The 22,829-nt window shown below is 38.4% G+C and overlaps 1 protein-coding gene across 2 annotated transcripts; it reads left to right on the forward strand.

The window, feature by feature from the left end:
- Nucleotides 1-10,884: 10,884 nt before the first annotated feature.
- Nucleotides 10,885-21,874, forward strand: LOC127409674 (alpha-1,6-mannosyl-glycoprotein 2-beta-N-acetylglucosaminyltransferase-like). 2 transcript variants are annotated; one of them, XM_051644411.1, is made up of 2 exons: nucleotides 10,885-11,010; nucleotides 16,527-21,874. In XM_051644411.1, exon 2 carries the CDS (start codon nucleotides 16,758-16,760, stop codon nucleotides 18,099-18,101), a length of 1,344 nt encoding a protein of 447 aa, XP_051500371.1. In that variant the 5' UTR covers nucleotides 10,885-11,010; nucleotides 16,527-16,757; the 3' UTR covers nucleotides 18,102-21,874. The 2 variants fall into 2 exon arrangements, with proteins under 2 accessions (XP_051500371.1, XP_051500372.1); XM_051644412.1 differs by lacking the exon at nucleotides 10,885-11,010 and adding an exon at nucleotides 12,474-12,675.
- Nucleotides 21,875-22,829: the final 955 nt, after the last annotated feature.

Raw genomic sequence — 22,829 nt, forward strand, 5'->3', positions numbered from 1 at the left:
GATTTTGATGTAAGGAGATGAGGAATCTACTTTCTTGGAACGTAGGGTTAAACACAAATCAAAGACTTTCTCTCGTTGGTACAATTCAAGTACAGCGGTATAAACAGAGGTTTTTGAAGATGATCCTAAATTAAACGTTGATGTAGAGGGCTCTAACAATCTCACTTCTCCATCAGCGCTTCTGGGATATGAGTTTGACATACATGGTAAGTATAATTCCATTTTACATGTTTACTTCAATTAACTTCCATTTTTGTTGAATACACATCTAGAAGTATTGTGCATTAAAGTGTTGAACTGAACATTGCACTTCATCTATGTTTGCCCACCTCAGGCCACCTAACCAAAGAAACAAGAGACCAAACATAACTTCAAAAGTTGCTTTCAAAAATGATGATGCAAGCATCTTTGCCATTCTCCTGCTAAGGCTGAAGTTGATTGAAAACTCAAAATATTGTTTATCCCATGCAAATAAATACTGGGGCATTTTTCAAGACCGGAAGCTCCCAACTTCTCACAGTAATGTTTACTTGGAAAACTTTGCTTTGCTTTGCTTTTTTCTCTGTATTGAAATTCTTCATTTTTGACCATTTTACATTGCAACCTTATATTTTCAACTTACAATTTCCACTTTATGAGAACAGGAATAGATTGCACAACTTAGTCTGAAATTATCTACAAAACTGTTTTTAAATCAAGCTTGTATGTGTACAGTAAAGTGGCCAGTGATATAGTGTGTGGGGTGATTGTTATTAAGCACTGTTCTTATGTACAGTACATGCATTCAGGCTACATTTCATTTGATAGATACTTTGATCAAATGTGACTTCCAGTGCATTTAAGGTAAACATTTCATAATTTTTCTGAGAGTTGAACTCATGACCTTGGCATTGCCAGTGTCATGTTAAATCAAACCGTACATTTACATGGGAAAAATAACAGCATGCCATTTTGGAAGAGAATTTTCATTTTCGGGTGAATTATCCCTTCAAAGACTATTAACTCTATAACTACTGTAATATCTGAGAAAATACTTACCTACTCTACATGTACATACATTGTACATTTAAATGTGGACTTTTTCCTCATTCAGAAAAGTTGATATGCTGTAATATATGTTGTAAATCATGAGCACTCACATTAAAATGAAGACTCCAATCATATCAGTAACCTTATAAAAGCTGTTTTATTCTACATGGAGAGGGTCACATGACCAGCCGAATACTACTCGCTTAATCTCAGTAACCGTCCTGTTATCTGACACTTTCACTCATTGATTAAATAATCATGGCTGACTGTGAACTGTGAAAGTTACTGAGTGCACCGTTACATTTTTGTGTACTCAATATTGTTACTATGTCTCAACTTGGGTATCTTTTCACAAACTAGAAGAAAGTTAAGTGTCTTTGTTGTCTTTCCGTAAATGCTGAAAATGACATTTCACAAAAAAAGTAGTGTTTATTTTCTGTTTATTCTGAAAGGCTGCATTTCACTCTAAATCCAGCTTAAAGGACATAAATACTGATCTGTTTCTCACCCACACATGGATTAAACCACTGGAGTTTTATGGATTACTTTTATGTGGAGCTTCAAAGTTCTGGTCACCATTCACTTGCATTGTATGGACCTACAGAGCTGAAATATTCTTCTAAAAGTCTTCATTTGTGTTCTGCAGAAGAAAGAAAGTCATACACATCTGGGATGGCATGAGGGTGAGTAAATGATGAGAGAATTTTCATTTTTGGGTGAAATATCCCTTTAATATAGTATGTACGATTTATTTCAGCAGTAAAGCACCTGAGACCATGCTGTGTAACTAACACCAAACTTTTGCGGGAAAATAGTGACGTGTAAATGTGTAAATAGTTTCTATTACTATGGTAAAGTTACTTTAAAAGACGTCAAATGATTTGAGTGTATAAAACAGAAAGAACATTCCTCAGATGTGATCACTATAGAGATTTGAAAGTATTTATGCAAGCATTTTGTTTATTAATGTGCACCTTTTCTGTTTCTAACATTACACTTTTGATTTGACACTATTTGATGGTACAAATGTTTTACAATATCATTTACAGCATTTGCATAATCTTAGTTTATGCATTATTTACCTTATTCAGTGTATAGCTTTGCCCGATGTTGATTATTACAGGGTTAACACAACTTTTGACCAATTCATTTTCAAAATGATTTTTCTAGTCGTTCAGATTATTGGAAAATGTAAGATTGCACTCAACTGCAACCAAGCATAAGGGGAAAATATCACTATACAAATGTCCAAGACTAAAGAGCTAAAGACTAAAGTTTTAACCCTTTAAGCTCCGCGAGGAGGGAAAAATCGTCAAAATATTAACCACTAGTCTTGACCAACACAAAATAGGTATCGTTTGAAAGATTAGAAGCTCTACTTTCCAATGCATGTAGACATTATGACCAAAACTGAACCAAGTGCTTTGAAATTTGGAGACAAATCAGAAGTGTTCTGTTTTGATCATTTATAAAAAAAAAGGTACTGTAAAATATTGCAATCAGTAAAAACATTAAACTGATCAAGTAGCCATGTGTCATATGTAGTTGGAAAGCTCTTAAAGAGTAGAATACAACCAGCATATTTGTTTTACTCACAGACAAAAATATAGCGAGTAATAGCTAAGTATATGTCTTTGACAATTATGTTGGTGTTGCTTATATGCCACATATTTGCTTATAACTTAATGAAAAATAAACGGAACATAAAATATCACATACCATTATTTAGAAGATGTGATTATCAGGTAATCAGATGTATAGATCATTAGATAATCCACATGAAGCACAATGTTACATATGACCACCAGGAGATGGCGCCAGATACATGACACAGACTAAATGATGACTCAAATGACACAGAATGAAACTCATTCTGTGAAATCTCATTACTAAAATCATGTCTGCATGCTATGCAAACCTTTAGTCATTGTTGTGTTTGCATGTGTAATTAGTTCTTATGTACAATTATTATGTTTTGCTTTTGGACACTATGATAATTATATTTGTAATGCTGTAACTTTTGATTGCTTTGTAGTATCAACAAAAAAAAAAAAAAAAACTTTACATGACGTCCCAATGCATTGCATATATGGTTTTTGCACCTCTGGTTCTCGCTCTCGGTAGGGCACGTGGCGAGTTGTGCGTGGATGCCGTGGAGAATAGCGTGAGCCTCCACACGCGCTATATCTCTGCGGTAACGCACTCAACAAGTCACGTGATAAGATGCGCAGATTGACAGTCTCAGACACGGAGGCAACTGAGATTCGTCCTCCGCCACCCGGATTGAGGCGAATCACTACGCCACCACGAGGACTTAGAGCGCATTGGGGAGGGAAAAAAACACCTTCAGAGCTTAAAGGGTTAATCAGTTTACTTCAGTTTTCTAGACTTAGTATATTGCCCAGTTTGACTCACATTGTTAACTAATCCCACCATTACACTGCTTCTACAACCAAAATATAGCTGTATTCTTTTTGTTTTATATAATAAGAAATAAACCTCAACTATAATTGATCATATCCATTTGCATGTTTAAGATGAACAATGTGTACAGTTTCTGCTCCAGTAACCCATCTGTTCATGTAAACATCTTCAGGTTTATTATGTTGTGACACCTTATGTTAAACCCTACTAAACCATTTACAACCAATGAAGAGACACTGCAAATTCTGAACAGGAAAACAAACAGTATTTATTGGATTTTTCCAAAATAACTTCATGATGTTATGTTAGTCGCCTGGGAGGATGTTGACTCTGCATCGTTGAAGTTTAGTTGTTCACTCCTTTAATCCAGCTGCAGTAATAAAGTGTGGCAGGCAAAGAATTAATAGTTGTAAACATGTTTTACGAATCATTACGCTAAACATTTACAAATACAAATTAACTGTAGGCTCTATGTTAACTGTAAGATTAATTGTCAACTTCTAAAAAGGAAAGGAGGACTCTATCATTGTTCACTCAACAAATACCCTAAATTACACTTAAAATGCAAAAATACTTGCCTTCACAAAGCCGATATCTTTAGCATACTGTCTGAAGCACTGGCGGCACATGTTCAGTCCGTACTTCCGGATCAGACCGTGTCTGTTTGAGCATACCCGGCTGTGAAAAACAAGAGAGCAGGTTATCAATGCATGCAAATACATTGTAAAATTAAAATACTTAGAACACCTAAATTAGCCAAAACTAGGAATAATCAGCAATTAATGATATGCACTAGGGGTGTAACTTTTCTCGTAAAAAAAAAAAAAACTAACCATACGGTTCGCCAACTTGCTCTACGGTTCATCTCTAGTTTAATAACGCATCTGTGTCACAGTTTGGTGAAGAAAATAAAGAAAAGCGCCAGTTTTAAGCTCTGCTAATGCACCTGCATGGACCTGTAGATGGACACACTCCACCTGTTTTACATGGGTCAGCTTTCTACAGAGAGAAGCTGTCCTATTAACTATTAGTACCTTAAATCAGTTGATGACATCACAGTTCTGCACGCATTAGTTGGCAAAATGGCAAACGGAGAAAACAAGCCGCAAGAGAGAAGCCCCTGCGTCATTAAATTCTCTAGTCTGGGATCTTCTTTATGCAGTCAATCACAACAGCGATGGTCAAGAAACGTTTTACAAAACAGGCACTGTTTGCAGACACAGCGCGACGTGAGTGCCGTATACTGGTAATACATCGATATTTGATTAGCTATATACGCTGACATCACCTGGGAATATATAGCGCAGGTGAGCCCAAAACTGCCCACACACACACTCGCTTACGTCTTTAAACAGGCACTCGGCACTAGTTTGGACAAACATGAAACAAGAACTAAAGTGCTCGGGGTGTTCATTGCCAAAGTTATGTTTCCCTTACTCCATTGGTGAAGATGTGGGATTTCCACGTATGACTAAAATACAATTCGCATTACGACATCCATTCTCGTATTCATTTTAACAGCAAGTTTATTTCTTCTATAGTGATGTACAGGTTCTGAACATTGCATATACGTTGAGTTGAGTATGAAATGCACTTTATGTCGATGCATGTACTGTAATAATGCAGGTATTAAGTTAAAATGTTGAGTTAGTAATTTGTTTGTGTTTTTAGTTAAGGACCCTAATGAAAATTAACCATGGTTTTACTATAGTACTATTGTAGTAGCCATGACTGAAGTAATAATGACTGTTGTCACGGCAGAAATCATGGTTTTGATACAATTAACCATTGTTTTACAACAGTAATACTGTAGTTTCCATATAGTAACCATGGTTTTACTATAGTACTATTGTAGTAGCCATGACTGAAGTAAAAATGACTGTTGTCACCATTGTTTTCTTGGCAGAAATCATGGTTTTGATACAATTAACAATTGTTTTACAACAATAATACTGTAGTTTCCATATAGTAACCATGGTTTTACTATAGTACTATTGTAGTAGCCATGACTTAAGTAAAAATGACTGTTGTCACGGCAGAAATCATGGTTTTGATACAATTAACCATTGTTTTACAACAATAATACTGTAGTTTCCATATAGTAACCATGGTTTTACTATAGTAATATTGTAGTAGCCATGACTGAAGTAATAATGACTGTTGTCACGGCAGAAATCATGGTTTTGATAAAATTAACCATTGTTTTACAACAGTAATACTGTAGTTTCCATATAGTAACCATGTTAATTTTGTGGTTACTATGCTTTTACCACAAATACAATGTTTATACTATGCTTACTGTAGTAAAACCATGGTGATTTGTAGTGAGGGCAAATCTCTTGAAGTGTCTGTTACCAAATAGAATATTTTTACTTCGGATTTGGCAGTAATATTTTTTGTCCCCTGAACATAAACACCGAACCGTACCGAAACCGTGATACAAACCAAACCGAATTTGAACCATTACACCCCTAATATGCGCACATTACTCTTTAAAACTCTGGTAAAATGTTGTACTCGTCAGTTGTACTACAGTAATTTCTTTAAGATTTAGAGTGCTTACCCCAATTTTATTTTAAAATATGGTTCTTTTGTAAATGAAAAATAATTTAAAAAAAATAATTAAGGCTATCACCTTAACCAAATCCTCAACTGTAGATATTAATGATACAACCTTACAAAATCCCAAACTTTTGGTAAATGGTCTTTCTATTTTTAATAATAATTTCATAAGAAACTCCTTTAATGTCAGATCCAATCCCCCACCATTAATCATGGCACAGCATCTGGACATTACTTTATAAATACAGGTGCATCTCAATAAATTAGAATGTCGTGGAAAAGTTCATTTATTTCAGTAATTCAACTCAAATTGTGAAACTCGTGTATTAAATAAATTCAATGCACACAGACTGAAGTAGTTTAAGTCTTTGGTTCTTTTAATTGTGATGATTTTGGCTCACATTTAACAAAAACCCACCAATTCATTATCTCAAAAAATTAGAATATTTTGACATGCCAATCAGCTAATCAACTCAAAACACCTGCAAAGGTTTCCTGAGCCTTCAGAATGGTCTCTCAGTTTGGTTCACTAGGCTACACAATCATGGGGAAGACTGCTGATCTGACAGTTGTCCAGAAGACAATCATTGACACCCTTCACAAGGAGGGTAAGCCACAAACATTCATTGCCAAAGAAGCTGGCTGTTCACAGAGTGCTGTATCCAAGCATGTTAACAGAAAGTTGAGTGGAAGGAAAAAGTGTTGAAGAAAAAGATGCACAACCAACCGAGAGAACCGCAGCCTTATGATTGTCCAGCAAAATCGATTCAAGAATTTGGGTGAACTTCACAAGGAATGGACTGAGGCTGGGGTCAAGGCATCAAGAGCCACCACACACAGACATGTCAAGGAATTTGGCTACAGTTGTCGTATTCCTCTTGTTAAGCCACTCCTGAACCACAGACAATGTCAGAGGCGTCTTACCTGGGCTAAGGAGAAGAAGAACTGGACTGTTGCCCAGTGGTCCAAAGTCCTCTTTTCAGATGAGAGCAAGTTTTGTATTTCATTTGGAAACCAAGGTCCTAGAGTCTGGAGGAAGGGTGGAGAAGCTCATAGCCCAAGTTGCTTGAAGTCCAGTGTTAAGTTTCCACAGTCTGTGATGATTTGGGGTGCAATGTCATCTGCTGGTGTTGGTCCATTGTGTTTTTTGAAAACCAAAGTCACTGCACCCGTTTACCAAGACATTTTGGAGCACTTCATGCTTCCTTCTGCTGACCAGCTTTTTAAAGATGCTGATTTCATTTTCCAGCAGGATTTGGCACCTGCCCACACTGCCAAAAGCACCAAAAGTTGGTTAAATGACCATGGTGTTGGTGTGCTTGACTGGCCAGCAAACTCACCAGACCTGAACCCCATAGAGAATCTATGGGGTATTGTCAAGAGGAAAATGAGAAACAAGACACCAGAAAATGCAGATGAGCTGAAGGCCACTGTCAAAGAAACCTGGGCTTCCATACCACCTCAGCAGTGCCACAAACTGATCACCTCCATGCCACGCTGAATTCAGGCAGTAATTAAAGCAAAAGGAGCCCCTACCAAGTATTGAGTACATATACAGTAAATGAACACACTTTCCAGAAGGCCAACAATTCACTAAAAATGTTTTTTTTATTGGTCTTATGATGTATTCTAATTTTTTGAGATAGTGAATTGGTGGGTTTTTGTTAAATGTGAGCCAAAATCATCACAATTAAAAGAACCAAAGACTTAAACTACTTCAGTCTGTGTGCATTGAATTTATTTAATACACGAGTTTCACAATTTGAGTTGAATTACTGAAATAAATGAACTTTTCCACGACATTCTAATTTATTGAGATGCACCTGTATGTAAATGCAGCTATTAGTAGATATATCCATACTGTATGTGAAAAATGTACTTTTTGCAACATCAGTTGAAGATATTAAACTTTTCTTTTATTATTATTGCCCTTTATTTCGTTTAAAATGGACATGACAATAAAATTTAACAAATCTTTAAAACCATATGATATTTTACTTAATTTACAAAAGCCAATTTGTTCTGAAAAATACAATTACATAATTATTTTTTTAATTATTTTAGCAAAGTTTTACATTGACAAGAGTAAATCAGAAAAAAACCCTCATATATTATCTTCTGTCACACTGATCTTAAGATGTATTTTGAAACCTTTTCAAACATGAGAACACAAAACCAGAAACTTATGAAAACAATACAAATACTAAAGCTTTTCAAATTCATCACAACTGCACAAATATTAATTTTTATTTGTGTTTTGTATTATTATTGCTGCTATTTTTGTTCTTTATTGTATTTCACACTCTCTGAACTGTTGAACAATGTAATTGATTATATTATGCTCTGTTTTTGACCATGTTATTAACCTAAGTACAATAAAAAATAAAAAAAAACATTTAGAGTGCAGAACAGCAGCAGACAAGCGGGAAGTGTCCATTACCGGACGCCATATCGAGTCCGCAGGCATCACCATGTGCGCAACATTCACAAAACTATAATAAACACCACACAAACTCAGCGAACCGCATTCGAGCGCCTTCTTACACCCAACATATTAAACATGTTATTGAGACAGAAACTGACCAGGAACGAGATCCCTGGCCGAATTTTCTAGGGTGACTCCAGTAGAGCTGCTGATGACCCATCGCGTCTCTCTCGATCAGGATGTCGAAAAGGAAGTTGACGGAGTGCGCAGGCGCAAAAAAAAGTTCTTCTTCTGCGGAACGGCGTGCATCCTGTGTCAAAACAAAAGACTTCTTCGTCTAGTGGTTGAGATCGCACATTACAAGTGGAACAGAATATTGGTGACATGCGAAAATAAAGTTTATTATTAAAATGTTTATAAAACCCACCATCAATGTCTCTTTAGGCTGGAGTGCTCCAATGATAAGACATAAGTCAATTCCTCTAGGTGAAGAAAGCCCTAACAAAAAGTTATATATCATTTTAAAATACTGTCAGTATTTACTTACCCTCATGTTCCAAACCTGTATGATGTTGTTGTTTGTGTGTGTGTGCTGAACTTGTACATATATGGAACAGACATTTCAAAGTACCCCAAAAGTAACCGTTTTCATGTCTGTAACATGCAGTGCATTCAGAGAGTATTTAGACCCCTTCATTTTCCCCCCACATTTTGTTATGTTGCAGCCTGATACTAAAATGTTTTAAATTATTATTATTATAATTTTTTTAATCAATCTACATTCCATACCCCATAATGACGAAGCAATTCGTCATATTTTTTTTTCTCCCCAATTTGGAATGCCCAATTCCCAATGCGCTCTAAGTCCTCGTGGTGGCGTAGTGACTCACCTCAATCCGGGTGGCAGAGTACAAATCTCAGTTGCTTCCGCGTCTGAGACCATCAGTCTTGTCACGTGGCTTGTTGAGCGCGTTACCGCGTAGACGTAGCATGTGTGGAGGCTTCACGCTATTCTCCGCAGCATCCACGCACAACTCACCACGTGCCCCACCGAGAGCGAACCACATTATAGTGACCACGAGGAGGTTATCCCATGTGTTATCTACACTCTTTAGCAACCAGGCCAGTTTGGTTGCTTAGGAGACCTGGCTGGAGTCACTCAGAAAAAACAGACTTTTGATAACTTTGCAAATTTATTAAAAAGAAAAAGCAGAAGTATTCAGACTCTTAACTCAGTACCTAATTGAAGCACCTTTGGCAGCGATTACAGCCTCAAGTCTTTTTGGGTATGATGCGGCAAGCTTTGCACACCTGGATTTGGGGATTTTCTGCCATTCCTCTCTGCAGATCCTCTCAAGCTCTTTCAGGCTGGATGGGGACCGTCGGTGGACAGTCATTTTCAGGTCTCTCCAGAGATGTTCGATTGGGTTCAAGTCCGAGCTCTGGCTGGGCCACTCAAGAACATTCACAGAGTTGTCCCTAAGCCACTCTTGCGTTGTCTTGGCTGTGTGCTTAGGGTTGTTGTCCTGTTGGAAGGTGAACCTTCGGCCCAGTCTGAGGTCCTAAGCGCTCTGGACCAGGTTTTCATTAAGGACATCTCTGTATTTTGCTGCGTTCAGCTTTCCTTCATCCCTGACCAGTCCCCCAGTCCCTGCCGCTGAAAAACACCCCCACAGCATGATGCTACCACCACCATGCTTCACCGTTGGGATGGTATTGCGCAGGTGATGAGCGGTGCCTGATTTCCTCCAGACATGACGCTTTGAATTGAGGCCAAACAGTTCAATCTTCACTTCATCAGACCAGAGAATCTTGTTTCTCATAGTCTGAGAGTCCTTTAGGTGCTTTTTTATGTGTCTTGCATTGAGGAGAGGCTTCCGTGTGGTCACTCTGACATAAAGCCCAGATCGGTGGAGTGTTGCAGTGATGGTTGTCCTTCTGCAAGTTTCTCCCATCTCCACACATGATCTCTGGAGCTCAACCAGAGTGACCATCAGGTTCATGGTCACCTCTCTTACCAAGGCCCTTCTCCCCCGATTCTGCCCCTCTCAAAGAAGAGTCCTGGTTGTTCCAAACTTCTTCCATATAAGAATTATGGAGGCCACTGTGCTCTTGGGAACCTTCAATGCAACCGAAATGTTTTTGTAGCCTTCCCCAGTGCCTCAACACAATCCTGATGGCAAAACTTATTATGAGGGAAGGCTAAACTATTTCAGAATAAAATTCTCGCCCTGTCCTCTAAAGGGCTCCGTAGAAGCGACATGAGGATGAATAAATGGTGACAGAATTTTAATTTTCGTTTAAAATCTTCAAGTCCAAAAATGATAGATATATTTATGTGCGCTAAATATATCTAATGTGAGCTTTATTGTATGTTTTACAGAAATCAATTTTTTCTCCTGAATTTTAAGCTTGATAAATGTGAAATGTGTGGAAAATGTGACATCATTCGTGTCCTGTCAGCCAAACCCCCGAGAGGTTTGATTATGTTGTGGGAGCCTAAACAACATATCACAATTGAACTACGTTACGTTATCTGGATATGACAGCCGCCGTGCATGCCTACATTTGTAAGTGTTTAATTCCCTTTATATTTCTATTTTCGAGCCGTGTTATGGATCCAAATGCGGCACCTCTAAAACATTAAGCTTTTAGAATCGGTAGCCCGCAAGCTAACCAGTGACAGTGCATCTGGATCACCATAATACACACATCGACATGCATGTAGCGGGAAATATACTATCTGTCACTTGAAATGAACAATGTAAAGAAAATACTGATGCTAATGATGGCACTGGCATGATTATTTTGGCTGCTGTTTTGTAGCTCGTGCAGCTGCTTGCTTTAGCACATGCAGCTGCAATGCATACATGCATGTGCGCGAGCTTTCAGTATACTTACTTAATTTGAAACTTTATTCAATGCTTATTTGTGTAATCAAGCTCTTTTTCACTTTTATGGAGGCCCAAACTCGCATTACTCGGACTTGTGCACATTTAATATAAAATGGGTGAATTGTATCATCTCAAGGTGGATTAGTGACTATATATATATATATATATATATATATATATATATATATATATATATATATATACACACACATTAGTTGAAATCATAAGTTTACATGCACCTTAGCCAAATACATAACTCAGTTTTCCACAATTCCTGACATTTAATCGTAGAGAACATTACATTCCTGACATTCCCAGTGGGTCAGAAGTTTACATACACTTTGTTAGTATTTGGTAGCATTGCCTTTAAATTGTTTAACTTGGTTCAAACGTTTTGGGGATCCTTCCACAGGATTTATCCCATTCCTCCAGACAGAACTGGTGTAACTGAGTCAGGTTTGTAGGCCTCCTTGCTCACACACGCTTTTACAGTTCTGCCCACAAATGTTCTATCGGATTGAGGTCAGGGCTTTGTGATGGCCACTCCAATACCTTGACTTTGTTGTCCTTAAGCCATTTTGCTACAACTTTGGAGGTATGCTTGGGGTCATTGTCCATTTGGAAGACCCATTTGCGACCGAGCTTTAACTTTCTGGCTGATGTTTTGAGATGTTGCTTCAATAATGATCTATTTTGTGAAGTGCACCAGTACCTCCTGCAGCAAAGCACCCCCACAACATGATGCTGCCACCCCCATGCTTCACGGTTGGGATGGTGTTCTTCGGTTTGCAAGCCTCACCCTTTTTCCTCCAAACATAACAATGGTCATTATGTCCAAACAGTTCCATTTTTGGTTCATCAGACCAGAGGACATTTCTCCAAAAAGTAAGATCTTTGTCCCCATGTGCACTTGCAAACTGTAGTCTGGCTTTTTTATGGTGGTTCAGTGACTTCTTCCTGGCTGAGCAGCCTTTCAGGTTATGTTGATATAGGACTCGTTTTACTGTGGATATAGATACTTGTTTACCTGTTTCCTCCCGCATCTTCACAAGGTCCTTTGCTGCTGTTCTGGGATTGATTTGCACTTTTCTCACCAAACTACGTTCATCTTTAGGAGACAGAATGTGTCTCCTTCCTGAGCGGTATGATTGCTGTGTGGTCCCATGGTGTTTATACTTGCGTACTATTGTTTATACAGATGAACGTGGTACCTTCAGACATTTAGAAATTGCTCCCAAGGATGAACCAGACTTGTGGAGGCCTACAATTTTTTTTCTGAGGTCTTGGCTGACTTCTTTTGATTTTCCCATGATGTCAAGCAAAGAGGCACTGAGTTTGAAGGTAAGCCTTAAAATACATCCACAGGTACACCTCCAATTCAGTACACCTCCTATCAGAAGCTAATTGTCTAAAGGCTTGACATAATTTTCTGGAATTTTCCAAGCTGCTTAAAGGCACAGTTAACTTAGTGTATGTAAACTTCTGATCTACTGGAATTGTGATAAGGTCAATTAAAAGTGAAACAATCTGTCTGTAAACAACTGTTGGAGAAATTACTCGTGTCATGCACAAAGTAGATGTCCTAAATGACTTGCCAAAACTATAGTTTGTTAATATGAAATCTGTGGAATTGTTAAAAAATTTGTTTTAATGACTTCAACCTAACTATATGTAAACATCTGACTTCAACTGTACTATGTCCATGCATGTAATATATAAATGTTGTATTTTCTGCTGTTTTATGCATAGCCCTGTTTAGGTCATATAAATATTAGTGCACTAATTTGTTAGAGCAAGGCAGCCACTGATATCTATAGAAATAAAAAGTGAGGTCTGTCCTATAGATTCTCTGCCATTTTGGTAGTCAATTATATATACAGTATATAGGTGCAATGTGTATTTTTTTCTTATTAGTCTTAGTGAATGTTTACCATTATCTTCATGCATTCATATAAGCAGAGGATTGTTATGTTAAAAAGAGTTGCAACTTTTATGCTGTCATATAAGCTACATCAATCAGTAATTAATTACCAGATTTTTGGAGGCCTGGGTAGCTCAGCGAATATTGACGCTGACTGCCACCCCTGGAGTCATGAGTTTGAATCCAGGGCATGCTGAGTGACTCCGGCCAGGTCTCCTAAGCAATCAAAGTGGCCCGGTTGCTAGGGAGGGTAGAGTCACACGGGGTAACCTCCTCGTGGTCGTGATTAGCAGTTCTCTCTCTCAATGGGGCGTGTGGTAATTTGTGCGTGGATCGCGGAGAGTAGCATGAGCCTCCACATGCTGCGAGTCTCCACGGTGTCATGCACAACGAGTCACATGATAAGATGCGCGGATTGACGGTCTCAGAAGCGGAGGCAACTGAGACTTGTCCTCCTCCACCCGGATTGAGGTAACCATGCCACCATGAGGACCCACTAAGTAGGAGAAAATTACCAGATTTTTATTAATTGGGGAAATGCAGCCTCAAATATTAGAAACAATCAAAAATAAAGGAAATTGCTTGTAAATGTTTGTAATTTCATTATTGCATGTCATTATTTGTTTTCTCCTATAAAAAGTTCAAAATTATATATAGTTCACCTGCAGTCTAATAATCCAATTTATTGTTCAATCACCTTGATTTAAACACCTTAATTGGGAAATTATTTGAGTGTTGTCACGTCTCTGTTTTTTCTGCATCTTGTGCCATGAGTGTTGCATTTTTAAGATCAAGAAGACATATGTCAAGTTAAAAATAAAAAAATAAAAACTATTAAAAATTACCCAAACCGTGCATTTAGTTTCATACTGTTGCTGTTTTTAAGTACAAGAAATTGACACGAAATGTCGCTCTTCAGATGCACATACATTTTTGTTTGGAGTACATGTGATACACATTTGAACAAATATTCTATAATTTAATGTTTGCAATCTGAATCTTTTATTTAGATTGTCGAAAATCTGTAAACAGTCATTGTCTGTATTAGAGCATGATACTAAATTATAATTAGTGGCTCTTGGAGTCAGATTAAATCCACACAGCTTAGTTATTAGATCTGGACCCCCATGAGTTTTTGGCTATTAAGCCTGTTCCACATTTGTTATATATTAAAGGCCCAGGTAAACTTCATTTTTCTGCGTGCCCGGCCGACTGTGTTGCCTTTCAAAGTATACTTTTCTGACCGCAAACGAATACGAACGCTCTCGACGCATGCACACTACAACTGCTTTGTGATACTTTTTTCGTACAGTCAATGGATGCACAGACGAGCACCACGTCCGCGGTTTGACAAAATCTCAAGTAGGTATAGCTGCAGGGGGCTTGGGTAGCCCCTGGAGTTCGCTAGTTCGAATCCCAGGGCGTGTTGAGTGACTCCATCCAGGTCTCCTAAGCAACCAAATTGGCCTGGTTGCTAGGGAGGGTAGAGTCACATGGGTAACCTCCTCGTGGTTGCTATAATGTGGTTCGTTCTCGGTGGGGCGCGTGGCGAGTTGAGCGTGGTTACCGCGGTGGATGGCGTGAAGCCTCCACACGCACTATGTCTCCGTGGCGACGCGCTCAACAAGCCACGTGATAAGATGCACGGATTGACGTCACAGATGCGGAGGCAACTCGGATGCGGAGGACTTAAAAAGCACATTGGGAATTGGGCATTCCAATTTTTGGGGAAAATCCAAAAATTAAATAAATAAATAAACAGGTATAGCTGCAGGTTAGAGACCTCCAAATGGGGACGGAATCTCCAAAAGAAGGCGGGGTTACTCAAGAAGGGGGTGGGGTTACTTCAAAGGGGGTTCTGCCAACTCCAAAAGGGGGCGTCACTTCCATTCATGGTTAAGGTTAGGGAAAGGGTTAGGTAAGGGGCTACCTGTATCTTTAATGGCGGTTTGGAGCTCCTGCCCCTTTTTGGAGCAATGCCTGCAGCTATATCCTTCTCGAAAATCTGGACCTCGTGCGATTAGACGGCGAGGACTGTGCTGATGACGAAATTTGAGCATACTGTGTGCGGAGCGATCATCAACTCGGACAACCGAACTATACTTTGGCCTTAACACTGTTATCCTTGTGTTTCTTAGGTTGTTTACACAGTAGAGACATTTTTATTTTTTATTTTCATTGGTCAACGGATGCCCATGTCAGAGTTAGTTGCAGCAAAATGTTAAAAAAATTGTGATTGCATGACGGAGCATAACTTTCGCAAACCTTAGCGTTTTTCTTTTACGTCCTTGTGACACACTAACCCCATTGAAATCAATGGATTTGCAGCATACTCTGATGCAGTGTAGAAATGCAACAAATGAGCTAAGAGCATTGCTAAGAGCAGTCAGTTTCCATTCAATACTTTATAGACCATAGAATTTGTTGTGCGCGTGAAATATCATGTGCCATGTACAGTTTGAGTAAGGTCATCCATAAAAAGTGTTGATCTAACAATAGATTGAGAGGACTTGCCTTTTCAGCAAATAATCCTTGTTTTAAAGAGAACAAAAATGCTTTTCCTTGATTAAGTGCAGAATGTATATTCTTTTTGCAGTTTTATGATTCCTTTAAGTCAACATGAAATTAAAATGCAAAATGGACATTATATATTTAAGTATGTCTTATTCTGAACAACTCATTCCAGATAAAAAAAAATGTTTGTTCTCATAATCTTTCATCAAATGGCATTCCTTTTTGGATCGATAAAATCGACTCCTGCCATACTTTAATTTTGTTGTAAAGTACGTGTTGGATTACTTATTGGGTGGATTTTCATAACTGGCTGTCAGTCAAATTTTAGTAACATTTCTCCCATTGTTTTTCAAGATATCCCTTTGATTCCCCTAATATCTGATTTTATATTTTTTGTGTTTTTGTGAAAACATTTCAGAGTTTCAAGTACTTCAAGAAACAAAGTTGAAAGAGGAACATAAAGCTTCAGTCTATGTCGAAATATTTATTATTTTAGCGCATTCTTGTTTAGTGTCTTCATCCATTACCCCATCCTGTCCTAAATCTTGCTCTTGCCCTTGCTGCTTTTTTATTTTGTTATGTTTTTGGTTCTGTTTGTCACTTTTTGTGGTCATCTTGGTAGTTGTGTTGTAATTTAAATGTGCAATTAAAAACAAGTACATTTTAGATATTAGAATGAATTTCTAAAATGTCAATATGTTTTACAAAAAAATACCCACCATACTTGTTAAAATTATCCTTTTATTTTTTCCCTCAGGTTGTAAAAGGCACCTCCTCTGCCTCTAAGCAAAATGCCTTATGGGATTTATCCTCAGCAAAACTGACATCCTATTACATTCCAAAATTTGTGGACCAAGGATAAAAGCTCTGTTTTCTATGAAAAGATTTTATACTAAATCTGCTGGAGCAGACCATTTCTGGATCGCAAACCTGCCGTCCTCGTCTCCAGAATTAACTCTCCGACCGTCCCACAGGGTGACTGCCTATCATGAGATTCCGAATTTACAAGCGAAAGGTGGTAATACTGACTTTATTGGTCATAATCGGTGGATTTGCCATCTGGAATAGTGGTAAGACGAAGAAGGCAAGCGCTGCTGTGGTTCCTAAGGAGGCGGAGACCGTTAAACGGAGTAGCGGTAATAGTCAGGTACAGGTCACGCTACCGGTAACTCGGAAACCCGTCAATGAGACACTTCCAGAAAAACAACCAGCTGCCAAACCTGAAGTGGATAACACTACCCTGGTGTACAGAGGGATTGTGTTTCAACTCAACTTTGACCAGACCTTGAGAAACGAGGAGAAGTTTCGGTCAGTGCGACAGAAGGATGATCTCGTCGTAGTCGTTCAGGTACACAACCGTCCAGAATACCTGCGACTCTTGGTGGATAGTTTGAGAAAGGCAGAGGGCATTGAGAATGTTTTGCTGATATTCAGCCATGACTTCTGGTCCCCAGAGATCAACCAGATAGTCACCTCCATTGACTTCTGTCTTGTCCTTCAAATTTTCTTCCCTTTTAGTATCCAGCTCTATCCTCAAGAGTTCCCAGGGAATGATCCAAGAGACTGTCCCCGAGACATATCCAAGAAAGATGCCTTAACTTTAGGCTGCATAAATGCAGAGTACCCAGACTCCTTCGGCCACTATCGGGAAGCCAAGTTCTCTCAGACCAAACACCACTGGTGGTGGAAGCTGCACTTTGTTTGGGATAGAGTCCGGGTGTTGAAAGACCACCAAGGGCTCGTGTTGCTCATTGAAGAGGACCACTACCTTGCCCCCGATTTTTATCAGCTTCTCAAGCTGATGTCGTCGCTAAAGAAAGAGCAGTGTCCTGATTGTGATATCCTGTCTTTGGGGAGCTACGGGCACATCAGCTATTCCAGTAAAGCCAACAAAGTTGAGGTGAAAGCGTGGAAGTCCACTGAGCACAACATGGGAATGGCGCTAAGCCGGAATGCATACCAGAAGCTCCTCAGATGTACCGATGCCTTCTGCACCTACGACGACTACAACTGGGACTGGTCTTTGCAGCACCTTACCGTGACTTGTTTGCCCACGTTCCTGAAGGTCATGGTCTGCGAGGCACCTCGCATTTTCCACGCTGGCGATTGTGGCATGCACCACAAAAAGTCAGCATGCATGCCGACTAGCCAGAAGACAAAGATCGAAAACATTCTTCAGATCAGCAGGAATCAGCTGTTCCCAAAACAGTTGCTTATCACAAAGAGACTGCCTGCATTGGGGGCCAAAGGAGTGGCCCCCCATGTCAAAAATGGAGGTTGGGGTGACATCAGGGACCATGAACTCTGCAAGAGCTATCTTCGATTACAGTGACTGTTTATTCTCTCTTTTTTGTTGTTTTTGCATCCTCTAATGAAAGCCTTTGAGAATTCTTTATGGACTATTTCATCATATTGCCTGTTTTATTGAAATATTCCAAATAATAAAAAAAGTATGTGACGTTTGGATTCGGTGGTTATGAGCATCATTTAAGTATTATCTTAAGTATTGTCATCGTTGTCTCTAGGGCTGGGCAATATATTGGATGATCGGAATATATTTGCGATGATTTTGCTGTTAATATGAAAGTAAACAACATTGTAAATATTGCAGTGATTCTAAATGATTTTTATTGGGCTATCAACTTTCCTTAAGATCGTGTTATTTCCCGATATCTAAACCAGCATTAAAGGAATATTTCGGATTCAATACAAATTAAGCTTAATCGACAGCATTTCTGGCATAATGTTTATTATGATAAAAAATTAATAATAATTTTGGCTTGTCCCAACTTTTCTAGCACCCTAGATGAAATTGCAAAAATAAAAATTGTTTCATACCGCTTTGCGAAAACGCCCCCCCCCCCAACCCGTTGATATTGCATATTCCCACTCCCAATTCATGTCATTGTTCGAAGCAATGTTGTTGTGTCGGACTGCAAGGGCAGGTCAAAACAAACAGGAATTTTTATAGCTCTACAGAGACACAGTGTTTACAGAAAATTAACCTATGAAGGTCTTATAGTTAGAGTTGTCTCTGCATATTAAGTTGGGATTGGAGAAAGTATTTTAACACTGAAAAAGTTACACACTTCAGCTTTAATTGTTTTTAACTAAATGGTTGGTTGAAATGTTTTTCATTTTTAGAGCAAATCCATACATATGGAGATATATATCAAATATCGTCAAAGGCTGTATTAATTTTAAAGCTATATCACCCTAGTTGCCACTTATATCTGTTGAGATTATAGCATTTTTGTGCCATTTTAAAGACTTTTTTTGTATGCATAATATTCATATCTGCAAAAAGCATGCAACTTTCTTCTGAAATATATACAGTATGTGTGTATATACATACCTGCAGACAAAATACATGGAATGTTTACTTTTTATCTGTTTTTGACATTCTGTTAAATATTATGCTGAACTACTGGGCTATTTTTGATATGCAGATGAACTATTTTATATTTGCTTGAACGTGACTGACCATTTTAAAGGTGTAGCCTTTGAAGTTTTGCTTCATATTAAACATATTCAAGTATTGGAATGGTTTTAAAGCTTTTGCAAGACATTAAAATTGCCCTGACTATCTCGCAGTCCTCATTAGCCCCATATAGACATTTTGTCCTATATACACGAGCTTCCATTTCGCCGTGCCACAGATATAATGAAGTGTGAAAAGCCTTGGAGATATATAGGGTTGTGATGTATTGAAGCTTTATGACCACTATACTTGGTAGAGTACATGCAGTGTTGGGTGTAATGCATTACTAAGTAATTCAATACTGTAAATTACTTTTTCATTGTAAAAAGTAAGGGATTACTCTTATTTTTTCAGTAATTTAATTAGTTACTTCTGATGTAATTGTGTTAAATACTTTATAGACTATGGAACAATTCTACATAAAAAAATAGCGAATTTAAAATCGAAATTTAACGTCTGATGTTCAAATGTATGTTTTCTAATTTAACGCTGCCCCTTTAAATTCTTTGGCCAGTTCATGAATAATTTATTAGATTTTATATGATTTACTTGAAAGAATTAAAAGAACAGTTTCATGTCTATCCTTGTATTTTTCATCTTGTCGAGGTTGATCAGGGTTTTAGAAAGTAATTAGTAATAAGTAATGCAATTACTTTTCAGACAGAGTAATTAGTACAGTAATCTAATTACACTGTAGAAGATGTAATTAGTAGTTAGTAATTAATTAGTTTTTTAGAGTAACTTACCCAACACTGTACACGTGAATAACATTGGTAATTTGTATTATCAGTTTTTTTGCATCTACTGTAAATGTACTATGACAACCACAGGTAGTCAAGTCAAAGAGCTAGTTAACATGTAAACAAAATTGACACTCTTTACATTGCAAAATAATCACACGTGAAGTTGGCATGTTGTTTCTGAGTGTTCTGGTACCCTAGGATAAGCACTAGGAAATTGACATTTTTACTTCGAATCCGGTGCGTTTCCCTTCCCCTGAGGTGCGACTGGTAGCATGTTGCGTCAGCAGCGTGGGAGACCCAGGTTCGGATCCCGCATTGAAACCAGGAAGTAATCGAGCCCGATTCGGAGGTAGCAGTTTTACTCCACTGATGGTTAGGTTTAGGTTTGGGGTTTGGGTTTGAGGTTTCAGTTTATAAAATATGCATTACTCTTCACTGTATTACCTAAAACAACTCTCTTTACCACTCACTTTTGGCGCCCCTCTGTGGACATTACAGCTTGAAAACAAGTATAGGTCTCTGCAGAACAATAATGGGTGTTTTCCAATCTGTGGGCATTTTCAAACCAGGATGGGCATTTCTAAACTATCCAATGAAAGAAGGGAATTTCAGTGGTTTGAAAATGCACACTGATTGAGAAAAGCCCATTTTTGTTCTGCAGAGACGTAAGTCTTCCTGAAAATGGCACTCACACGTGCCCATAAGCCCAACAACACTTACCGCTTTGGCCACTGGGGGCAGTGTTTCGCATTTTGGTAAGCACAGATCGATTTCCACTAAAGAAAAGTCAACCTACTGTTGCCGATTTCACTGTGAGATCATTCTTGATACTTTTTCCTGGTCTTATTGTGCAGAATTCATCAGTGCATGTTATGCCAAAGACAATTTTTTATTTTATTTGTAATCTTTCATCAAATGTAATAACTTAAATATTTGCTTCTGAAAAAACTTTATTTTCGGCTGGCGTCTTCAAGCCCTCTTATTTTTCAACCACCTGTCATATAGAGACACTTTACACCATCCAATCAATTCCTCATGGATAAAATCAATTAATAAAATCAAGTAATGCCCTACATTTTAATTCTTGTTGAATATTCTGTTTCGATCGGAAATATGTCAGATTACTAAAGTAAAATGGGTTGTGAATGCTGTTTCATGTTGACTAAATATTTGTGCTAATTTTGCCAATTATTTCAGCTACCAGCAAGAGTTTAGTAGGCAACTCTTGGCTCAGTTTACCAAATTTGACCATGTTCTAGTCCATTTTGCTCATTTTCAATGCAGGAAATGCAAAACAAGTTTGCAGAATTCACCTGGGTCTGTTTATACATTAGGTTTTAAGCACTTTAATAATGGCTAGCCAGTTGGATGTGCCATATATTTCAGTCTCCAATCTTACACAATTTTTATTGACACTCACTTTCTGGTTAAATGTACCAGTTTGGGGGGTCTGGGTAGCTCAGTGAGTATTGACGCTGACTACCACCCCTGGAGTCGCGAGTTTGAATCCAGGGTGTGCTGAGTGACTCCAGCCAGGTCTCCTAAGCAACCAAATTGGCCCAGTTGCTAGGGAGGGTAGAGTCACATGGGGTAACCTCCTCGTGGTCGTTATAATGTGGTTCTCGCTCTCGGTGGGGCACGTGGTGAGTTGTGCATGGATGCCGCGGAGAATAGCGTGAGCCTCCACATGCACTAGGTCTCCGCACTAACATGCTCAACAAGCCTCAACAATAAGATGTGCGGATTGACGGACTTGGACACGGAGGCAACTGAGATTCGTCCTCTGCCACCCGGATTGAAGCGAGTCACAACGCCACCACGAGGACTTAGAGCACATTGGGAATTGGGCATTCCAAATTGGGGAGAAAAAATAAAAAAAATTAACGATTGGAATGTTTGCCGATTGTTGATGAAATTTTGCCTCTGATTCAAGTGTTTCATGTCTATGAAAGTCTTTGATAGACAGAATAACATTACAGAACACTGTTCTCATAGATCATGTAAATGTACAGAGGTCTTCAGTGCTAGTTTTTGTTGTGGTGTATTGAGCCATTCGAATAATTGAGTTATTCAGAGTGACCAGTTCTATGGCATTGGCTTTGACACTTGACTTTAACCTTATGCTATTTGTTCGCCCTAGTTGCCAAGAGACTAAAGGTTGTACACTTGCCTTTTTGTTTGATGCTTGAAATACCTCATTAATCATTAAATGCTCATGTTAGCAATGTGAATATACTACTATAAACACAATGCAGATCAACTCAGCAGCATAGAAAATCATTCCAATAGGGATTGTGTGAGTAACAAACGCTTTTTACTGAAATAGGAAGTTCATGACCCAGTATTGAAGCTCCAATCTCATGAATATGCATGGTTAATCCAAACGCCTGCCTGCATAATTTACCCCGTGGATACTGCTTGTCAGGCATGCAGATGACAGCCATAAGATTAAATGGAGACTTTTGATGAAATCTGCCATTTTTCTTGCTTGAAAATGACCCCCGTAATCTCAAATATGTCTCAGAGGTTCAGAAGAGATCTCATCAATGTCTCAAACTCTACTAGGATTCTATCAAAACCTGCGATCTAAAGTCAGAGATCTCAATGTAAAACTTTTCTCATTAAATTCTTCCAAGAGCAAATGATCTGAGCTCTGATATCCACATTCATTTTATGGCTCTATACTCTTGCTGTATGTCCACAATTGACTCATTTGTGATGGAATTTTAAGAAAAACATCTGAGACAAAGTTGATACTTCAATGAGACAATCTGAACTCCATTAAGTCTCTTGAGCTATGAAAGAACAACCTCTAAAACTTTCCTTTGGGTCATTG

The sequence above is a fragment of the Myxocyprinus asiaticus genome, chromosome 19, assembly GCF_019703515.2.
Source record: "Myxocyprinus asiaticus isolate MX2 ecotype Aquarium Trade chromosome 19, UBuf_Myxa_2, whole genome shotgun sequence".
In the NCBI taxonomy this organism is placed as follows: domain Eukaryota; kingdom Metazoa; phylum Chordata; class Actinopteri; order Cypriniformes; family Catostomidae; genus Myxocyprinus; species Myxocyprinus asiaticus.